Genomic DNA, 9,536 nt, shown 5'->3' on the forward strand with positions numbered 1-9,536 from the left:
CAATCATATCTATAGCACTTTTTTTTATTAAAGCTGGGGAAGTAGGCAATCTATGCATAAACATTAGCTAGTTTACAACAACAGCTACTTAAGCTAGAATTGCTAGCTACCGGTATTCCAGAAACAGACACTAAACGGGTAACGTTAGCTATCTAAATGTAACAGTCTAGCCAGGCGATGATAACATACCAGTTTCTTGATGACGGTTGGTGGAAATCTGAAGAATTCATTGACTCTCGTAACAGCGAAATCAAACGAACATGTAAACACGGTTCACAACAAGCTTCTCGGTATGTGTTGGGGTCATTCGACTCGACAGTTTTAATCCATGGACAACAACAACAAAAAAACAGAGGAAAACAATGATCACGCGGTCTTTGATCTGACCTACAATTGGCTATTTATCACCTGCCACTATCAGCCCACTGAGGGGAATTGGATTAATGGCCCGGGTGAACCGGGTTAGTTGTTTGCATTAGATTTGGAACCGGATTGGCTAACGGGCGTGAGCTAGGAGTCTATTATACTGACAAAATAGTCTAGTCTAGTGACTGCTCTAACAAATGTGTGGATTCGATTATGCTGAACCGCGGGACACCGTTCTATGGCCCGTGACGTGACCGTGCAAAAGCGGAGAGGGAGGAGCGCCCTTCTCAAATCAAACAGTGATCTGCGCTGCTCGGTCGTGTTGCCATCACGGCAGCATTGTGCATCATCCGGAAACCTACATCTATTTTAAATATACATCTATTTAAAATAGATATACACTAACCGTAAAAAGTTTTAGAACACCTACTCATTCAAGGGTTTCTTTATTTTTCCTATTTTCTACATTGCAGAATAATAGTGTACACATCAACAGTATGAAATAACACAGTGAATTATGTAGTAACCAAAAAAAGTGTTAAACAAATCTAAATATATTTTATATTTGAGATTCTTCAAATAGCCACCCTTTGCCTTGATGACAGCTATGCATCAAAGTAGACATCATGCAAGACTCTTGCATGTCATCTCTATCTGACAAATTGGCTAACAGGTATTGTGTCAATTTAGAACTTGCACAAGACAGTTCACAGAATTGTCAATTGAAAGAAATGTAACCAATTTAATAATTACAAAATGTAGCTAACATTAGATCGTTAATCCAGGGATTCTTACCTTTGCCTCGATTCGGCAATTTCGTCCACATCATCATGGAATTTTTTTGTTCTTTATAATAACCACATTAGCAGCTAATTAGCCTTTCATTTTGGGGGGTAAAAACAGGTGAATTAATATATTTATAAAAGTTATCTTGTCCTAGAGAGATTTACACGGATAACAAAACGTGACCCAAGGGTAAACCTACACGAAATAAAGCCCTTATTTTAAGCGTTTCAAAAATCCCCTAAGGGCAAAATGAATGATGGAAAAACGATTGGAACCATTTCCTTGTTTCACCGCTAGGTTTTATGGGTATTATTATTATACTGCGGTACTCTATGAACGTAGAAAACAAGGTCTGACGTTAACACAGGTTTAGGAGATCTTATATGTTTTGTTCTATGAGATAATAGCAGTCAGTTAACATGACCTTTATGAGTTATGAAGCCTTTATGTGATTTGTGTTTTTTTTTATTACATAATTTCTTAAAATTCACAAAAAGTGACATTAGCTGATGAAGATGTTTTAATAGAACAATATGTATAAGGTCTCCTAAGCCTGTTTACCACAGACCTTATTGTCAGTGTTTATCCAAAAACCCTAGAAAAACGCCATTCATTTTCCTCATAGTCTTTCTCTAACGAACAATGGCGGAGTTAGTGCCTATAAAAAGACACCATTACCATTTCTCTCTATTATAGCCTCTGCCCAGTCCCTATCAACCGGACATCCGTTTTTGGGGGGAAATGGAAAGAGAACCTGTGATGGGACCTCCGCTTTTGGATGTTAACAAGGCGGCACGCCATCTTAACTTCTCCTCCACATTTACTGGATTGGTTGAACTGTGCAGACGAGAACCTCCTCGGACAGTTTTTTTCTCTTCTCGTCAAGACCAGTATGTAGGGAATCTAGTTCCAGGCATTTATTTTACGCCTGCTACATTAGGTTAGTGCAATTATAGTGTCTGTGACAGCATTGGCATCGCCATTGAGGCTATCTCCATTTTAAAGTAGTCGATTTTCTTCTTCTTCATTTGGCTGATTGCTTCCAACTCATAGGAATCCCCACACAGTTGACTACTTTAAAATTGTGGAAGCCCTCAATGGCAATGTCCATGCTAAACTAGTTTTTATCAAAGTTGCCGAAATGCCAAATGCATCCACATATATCAGTACATTCGTAACAACCTACCTAACCATTACGTAACTTCTACTTAATCAAATAAGCCTCACGTAGCAAATTAGCAATTACATTTTTTGTTGACCAAATTCGACACTCACTCACATACAAAAAAATATTCACTTTGCAGGCTTATTTTCAACAACAGATTTTGGGGCAGTGCAAAACCTCTCGCTTTGCCTCTACCTCTCTGGCCTGATGCCCCTTCTGGCCAGGTTCTGGCCAACGGCGTTGGCTCAAAAAGTTGGCTCAAATAAAAATGTAGATTAAGCACGAGGATCTGTGTTTTCACATGCAAACACTTTATCTGCCTTCCCAATGAAACTACTTAGAAAATAAATTCAAACATATATTTTATGGAAAATAGATGTTGTATGTTTTCGAACGGATACACCATGCTGCGTTGTTGACAATATGACAGAGCAATGCAGATTACCGTTCAAACAGATGAACTGGTGGAGGGGATAGAAGAAGAAGAAGAAGAAGAAGGGTTATTTGTCTTCAGCTCCGTGTGATTATTTTTAATGGCGAGCATGGAGAGGCCATAGATCGCCATACTAGTAAAATTGGCTAAGGAACAGAAGTTGGGTATTGAAGACAATACAGGGGATGAAGGCGCGACAAGAGCGTGGTGAACAGATATATATTGTTATGGACAGCGAGAAAGAAGGAGAAGAGCTGATGCAGAGGGAATATGTGTATTGAGGAAGAATGGTGCCTGAAGCAGAAGAGTTACAGGGTGTGTTGAAGGAAAGAGTCCCGTCCTCCCAGGCCATTGGACCGGTGTAGGGTCAAAGTTGCGGAATGGGATAGTGGTATATAGGTGTATTAGTGGTATATAGGTGTATTAGCGGTATATCGGTGGAGGGCTAGTTGGTGGTTCAATTTGATCCTTTGCCCCTTTCTTTTTATTTTTGTATAAAAAAATGTAAAGTGATCGACAGCACATTCCTGCACAGTAGATGGCAGCATACACAAACAAACTGTGCGAACGCCATGACACCAAAAAAGAAGAAGAAGAGGACAAATCCCTAATCATGTCTGGAATTACAAACTGAGAATTGACAAACAAACTGGCAGCACCAACCCTACTACAGGAGCCACACCAAGGCCTCCTGTGCACACACAGAATGGTGCATTGGCACCCACTCTGATCCCCTGCAGCAGCTCCACTCCTTTGGAGGGTGCTTCATCAGTGTGGACTGAGCTCTGCCAACACTGCTCTCCCAGTTCCCCCCCAGCCACTGAATCCTGCGACTTGAGGGAGGTCTTTGTCAGTCTGCTCTGCTCTCACATGGTTGGCCAGGGACCTTGGCAAAGTCTCAGCTCACTCAACAAATAGCTGCAGATGACTCTGTGCCTCTTAGCTCCAGTGGTGGAAAAAGAACCCAATTGTAATACTTGGTAAAAGTATAGATACCTTCATAGAAAGTTACAAGTAAAGGTGAAAGTCAGCCAGTAAAATACTGCTTGAGTAAAAGTGTTAAAGTGTTTGGTTTTACATAAATAGCAAGAAATGTAATTGTTAAAATATACTTAAGTATCAAAAGCAAAAGTAAAAGTATAAATAATTAAAAATTCCTTATCTTAAGCAAAGCAGACGGCATCATTTTCTTGTTTTTAAAATGTATGGATAGCCAGGGGCATACTCCAACATACAAAAGATGCATTTGTGTTTAGTGAGTCCACCAGGCCAGAGGAACACGAAGGTGTTCGCTTGATAAGTGCTTGAATTGAACACATTCAAAATGTAAGGAGTACTGTTGGTTGTCAGGGTAACAAGTACAATATTTTCTTTAGGAATGTAGTGAAGTAAAAGTCAAAGTTGTCAAAAATATAAATAGTAAAGTACAGATACCCCAAAAAACTACTTAAGTAGTACTTAAGAACAAATTCTTATTTACAATGACGACCTACACCGGCCAAACCCAGACGACGCTGGGCCAATTGTGCGCCGCCCTATGGGACTCCCAATCACGGCTGGTTGTGATACAGCCTGGATTCGAACCAGGGTGTCTGTGGTGACACCTCAAGCAGACCGCTGTGTCACTCAGGAGCCACTTGATGCCTCTAGGGCAATTCAGAAGGCTGATTGAGGACCTTATTACTGATGAAGGTGGTTGTTTTTTTGACCATGTTTACTTGCATTTTGTATTTATATTGATGAGTGTATTTTCTGTAATTTATGTAGCTCGGGGCTCATCTGTAAAAGAGACCTTGGTCTCATTATGGCTCCCTGATAAAATAAAGGTTCAATTAATCAGTGTTTTATATCTGTGGTCATGTCGTCTTCAACAGAGGAAAATAGGGATGCCATTTACAGCGTCCATTTACACCAGTACATTCATAACATCCTAAGCGTTACGAAACTAAAATTCGATCTAGGCCTCACGTTGGTAAATTAGCAATTTATTCCATTAAAAAAAACGCTTCTACATGTTTCTTTTCCCGCGGAAAGTGAAGAAGTAAGGGCGGAGTCAGAAATCATTGGGTAGGGTGCTGCCCAATCACATTGCGATTCGTGTTGTTTTCGTTCAGTGTAACGGAGCGTCAAAATTGAGCGACGCGATAACCGCTAGCCAACTGAAGTTATCCTTCGCAGTTCAGCAAAAAGGTAAGCAAAGCTGTATTGTCGCAGCTATGTGTCCTCGCATAACTTTATTATTAGTGTCATTGAATTATTGGTTGTTTAGATTTACTGGGCAATCAGGTTTGCTAGCGATAAATGCTTAACTAGCCATCTAGCTAACATTTTCTAACCACCAATATATATAAACTATCTAAATAACAAGCTAATTTAATTTAACATCATCAGCAATGTCGTTTGTTGTGCCAGCGTCATTGGGATTAATATTTGGTAACATCGTGTACGTTCAGGTAAACAGATTTTTGTTCTTAGGGAGTTCATACTTCACTCAATCAGGCTCAATTTGTCTGGCTGGCTCCATCAATATTGCTTAACGTTAGTCAAGATGACCGTGACTCACAGTGTGAGCTATGCAGATGATCAGTTTACATTTTAATAGCTGTATCACTGCTCTCAACTCAAGGCACTGTTTAACTAAAGCTGCTATACAAGATTATGTGGGAACAGGGTGATCTTTGTGTTGGAGATGATATTAATATCAGTAGACATTAAGGCCTTTTCTGCTCACTCTTTTGCATAAATCACAACTGGTACTAGTTAAAATGCGTTGAAGTTTTGACCATATACGTATAGGCCAAGCTCTGGGATCTCAACTGTTCCTCTACTCTCCCCATATCTACTTTACAGAAGCCACCAGCACCATGGCAACTGCACAGTCAGCATTAACATTTGCAGTGTGTATCCTGATGATAACAGAGTTGATACTTGCCAAGAAGGACTACTATGACATACTGGGTGTGCGGAAAGATGCCAACGAGCGTCAGATAAAGAAGGCTTTTCACAAGCTGGCAATGAAGTATCATCCAGACAAGAACAAGAGCCCAGATGCTGAGACAAAGTTCAGAGGAATTGCTGAGGGTAAGTGTAATAGGAAATTCCAGATGAACAAAAGATAAGTAATTCTTGAGTAATTCCGGTTTATTACAAGTTGCAACAGTGAGTCTCCTCTAGAGCAGAAGTAGAGAAAATATCTAACTGGCCTTCTCAGCGTAGGCCCTTGTATCCTAATTAGAGAGCACAACATATTCTGTAAACACCAGCCCGAGAGGCTTGTAGGAAGTCAAAACAAACAGGCAGTGACATGGTCAGCTGCTACAGAATCACACGGGTGTTCACAGAATGTCATCAATACAGCCGTGAATAATCAGTGTCCTCGGTTTTTTTACCTCCAGTCTGGAGTCAATCACTATCAGCAGACATGAGAATAATCCATAACAACATTCAGCTTCTAGTCTAGTGACCATCAACCTGCACCTTGAGTGTAACACTGGAAATGATGTGTACTAAAGAAACTCCAAATATACTAAACCTTGTGTTGATCACTCTAAACTAAATATCAACTTTGGTCATCTTAAATATTCCTATTATTCTTTACTCTTTCTTGTCTTTTATTTATGTAAAAATGTCCATCTTCTCACACTCCTTCCAGTGTGTTCTTTCTTATTGTGCTGTAGCCAAATTACATTATTGTTGTGCAAAACTAGTGTTTTTATTTTACACTGTACTGCTAATAGAATCATTGCTATGATCTGAAAACTGTTCTTGCACTTCTGTCATCTATAGCATATGAAACATTATCAGATGAGAAGAGGAGACAAGAGTATGACCAGTTTGGTCACGGCACATTCTATAATGACATAACCAAAGACCGAAACGGTCCAAACGTCCACCAGCCCTTCAACTTCAACGACATGTTCAAGGACTTTGATATTTACAGCCAGAACCGGCACGCCCATCACCAAAGGCACTTCGAGGATCACTTCCGAGCCCACCAGGAGGCCCACCACAGCAGACGCAAGAGACACTTCCAGGGTGCCTTTGGAGCAGCAGGTGGTGGTGGCGGCTTTGACGACATGTTTGACGACATGGAGAAGATGTTTACTTTTGACACGGACACTACTAAGCGGACGGAGAGCACATTTCAGGGTACTACAACGAAGCAACACTGCAGAACAGTGACACAGCGCAGGGGGAACATGGTCACCACGTACACTGACTGCACCGGCTCCTGAGGACAGAGGTCTTGTCGGTATCCACATCCTCTGGGTCGTGTTCATCAGGCACGAAATGGAAGAAAGCAGCCTGAAATGGGGAGGTACTATCTGAACTTGTCCAATAAGCAAGGCTTGTTTTCCATTGCATAACATTTTGAAATGTTTCTCTACGTTGTGCTCTAATGAACATGACCCTGGCACAGCTTGCACATGGGTAGGCCCCTGTGGCGGGAGCAAGCTGTTTTTGTTGCTGCTGTGACCTAAGTGCTGGTCATTGCTATTTTGTTGAGTCACAGTAGCTAATGAAAACACTTTTTAGCACACTCAGTTTGTAATTTTTAACAATTTAATTAAAGCACTGAAAAGCTTTTGAAGCATATTTCTCACAGTATGGTTAGGAATGTAAATGTTGTAGAGAAATATTTTTTGGGGTTATGTTAAGTCTAATCTGGATCCAGATTTTCATTAGCTACTTAGAATTATATATATCATTCTATATACTGTATATTTCGAAACCCCCCCTTAATATTTACATAGGATTTTTGAGGAGAAGCTTTTCAGCTATTCATTATATAGTCCCTTGCAAACCTAAAAATGCAATTGAACATAGTATCAGTATTGTTGCCTTAAGCAACTTCAATTGTTCGAGAGAGATTATTATAATTTTTTTTCATGGGAGAATGTTTTCACTTGAGCTTTGTTATTGTAATTCGTCAGCCAAATAGTTTCAGTAACTACTACCACTGCTGAACCTAGACATTTTCTGTGTGCATGTAGTATTTTGTATAGCCTACAGCTCCATTGTGTGAATCCAGCAGCCTTTTGGTTGCAACAAAACAGTGTGGATAATGAACCGTGACAGGTTTGCTTTTGTTTGATAAATGGAGAACAACGTCTGCAAAAATGTTCCCTTGGAACATGTACTGAAACTGTATGGCAGCATTTTGATGCTGTTGTTAAGGGATGCTCGCCACTTTAAGTTGAAATTAGGAAAGAAATATTCAGATCGACAAGAACTTGTATTGGCAAAGATCGTAACATGTAAACTACTTGCTGTTGATGTAGCTAGCTACATTATGATTTTCACTCCAGAGGAACTTTAAACATCTCTTCTGCTGCCTGCATGGACCACTTGAATTTCTAAGCTAACATTGGTGTAAATAAAATCCAGTGTTGTTCATCCAACACTTCATAACCACCCCGTTACCTCATGTTTCACTAGTCTATAGACTAGAAATCTCTGTTCTCCTGGGCTTGTATTCAGAAATGTTCTCTGAGTAGGTGTGCTTATCTAGGATCAGTTTTGCCTTTTTTTAGATCAACGTGAATAACATTTACATGGTAAGGCGGAACAGATCCTGGATCGGCAGCGAACCTATTCCGAGACGCTTAATGAATATGTGCCCAAGTTTATGTCGTGCAATATTTTAAAGCCAGCTCCTCTTGTAATTCATATGTTTCGCCACTGTTACTAGCTGGCTTTGTCATTGTGATATGTTGATGTATGACCCATATAGCACTTTAGTTATTGTAATCCTATGGATAAAATGTGTGTTACCTTGACTGAAAATAGGGTATAGTCCTTTGAAAATGGAGGTGGAAAAAAGGCTTCAGGAAATTAAAGATGAGAACAAACGATGTGTATTTTCATTTTGTGAAATTGTACCAATCGTTGGCAGGTTTGCACACTCTCGAGTATAATTTTCTCTGCAACAACTTTTTTTTGGGGGGTAGTGCGATGATATGGTGTGTGGACCTACTAGGGAAACCATGCAGTTTATTAGGCTACAGATGAAATAAGGGCGGCGATGAGCTTGATGCTGCTTTACAATAAATATTGAACGTCCTATTCAGGTGACATGTTGATCGACGCTTGACTGACGTTTGACAAAAAAAATATTCTCCCTCTCATCCATCATTTTATTGTAGAGAAGCATTCCTCGCAGTGTATCTGCGAGCAGGTTGCTCGAGCTCACGTGCCAAGACTAGACTAGGTACATTTGCTATTTAACGCAACCGTTTTCGTGACAACCAATCGGTAGAGTTTAAAATTCGATGGAAACATTGAACGTTACATTTTTATTCTGAACATATAAACGTAAACAGAAAAAATACATGTGTGCACTACGTCACCACGCATAGGTTTTTATGCGCAACAGGTCCGTTTGGAGGAAACACCACTCAAAGATAGATCACTGCGTTTAAATTAATCATAGTGGGCATGCATTTCCGTTAGGGAACGCCTACTCTGAGGTCCGCGTGTGCATTAGCTCAATTCTCCCTTGCACTCCTTCTAAACAACGCAATTTTTGTAAACTTTGGCAAAGAACAAAGTATACAAAAATCAGTCCACTATGTTCGTAACATATAGTTTTAGAAACCGAAAACTTTTTTGAGATCAAACGTTCCATTGTGGAAATTGTCGGCCAAAATCTATATTCTCCTACCGCCGGCCTCTGCTCTTCCTCTCACCACCATATTTGGTAGTGTGTGGAAACGCCAACCGGATGCTTCACATTTATTCATCCGGTTAAATCTCAGTCTCATTGTTCTATCTGTGCGCCACTGA

The 9,536-nt window shown here is 40.1% G+C and overlaps 2 protein-coding genes across 6 annotated transcripts in view; one reads left to right on the plus strand and one right to left on the minus strand.

Moving 5' to 3' along the window:
• The window catches only part of LOC109867042 (calcium-independent phospholipase A2-gamma), a 39,063-nt gene extending 37,655 nt beyond the window's left edge, over window positions 1-1,408 (minus strand). Inside the window, exon 1 of one of the 3 annotated variants that reach the window (XM_031801322.1) lies at window positions 1,162-1,408. The gene's annotated coding sequence lies outside the window, so the exon portion shown is untranslated. Of the gene's footprint in view, window positions 1-189; window positions 576-1,161 lie in introns of those variants that run through there. The other 2 variants (XM_031801323.1, XM_031801321.1) reach the window with 2 other exon arrangements.
• A 433-nt stretch (window positions 1,409-1,841) lies between these two features.
• LOC109867130 (dnaJ homolog subfamily B member 9-like) lies at window positions 1,842-8,605 on the plus strand. Of its 3 annotated transcripts, none has more exons than XM_020456078.2 (3): window positions 1,842-2,092; window positions 5,601-5,831; window positions 6,537-8,165. In XM_020456078.2, exons 1-3 carry the CDS (start codon window positions 1,894-1,896, stop codon window positions 6,983-6,985), a joined length of 879 nt encoding a protein of 292 aa, XP_020311667.2. In that variant the 5' UTR covers window positions 1,842-1,893; the 3' UTR covers window positions 6,986-8,165. The 3 variants fall into 3 exon arrangements, with proteins under 3 accessions (XP_020311667.2, XP_020311665.1, XP_020311666.1); XM_020456076.2 differs by having other exon boundaries at window positions 1,895-2,042; XM_020456077.2 differs by lacking the exon at window positions 1,842-2,092 and adding an exon at window positions 4,311-4,940 and having other exon boundaries at window positions 6,537-8,605.
• The last annotated feature ends 931 nt before the right edge of the window (window positions 8,606-9,536 follow it).

The sequence above is a fragment of the Oncorhynchus kisutch genome, linkage group LG22, assembly GCF_002021735.2.
Source record: "Oncorhynchus kisutch isolate 150728-3 linkage group LG22, Okis_V2, whole genome shotgun sequence".
Classification (NCBI taxonomy): Eukaryota; Metazoa; Chordata; class Actinopteri; order Salmoniformes; family Salmonidae; genus Oncorhynchus; species Oncorhynchus kisutch.

Excerpts from the sequence above, each read along its gene's own strand:
- LOC109867130 (XM_020456078.2), top strand. The coding sequence starts at position 1,894 with ATGGAAAGAGAACCTGTGATGGGACCTCCGCTTTTGGATGTTAACAAG. Across the intron at positions 2,093-5,600 it reads TTTTACGCCTGCTACATTAG|AAGCCACCAGCACCATGGCA; the intron begins GTTAGTGCAATT and ends TCTACTTTACAG. Across the intron at positions 5,832-6,536 it reads GTTCAGAGGAATTGCTGAGG|CATATGAAACATTATCAGAT; the intron begins GTAAGTGTAATA and ends TGTCATCTATAG.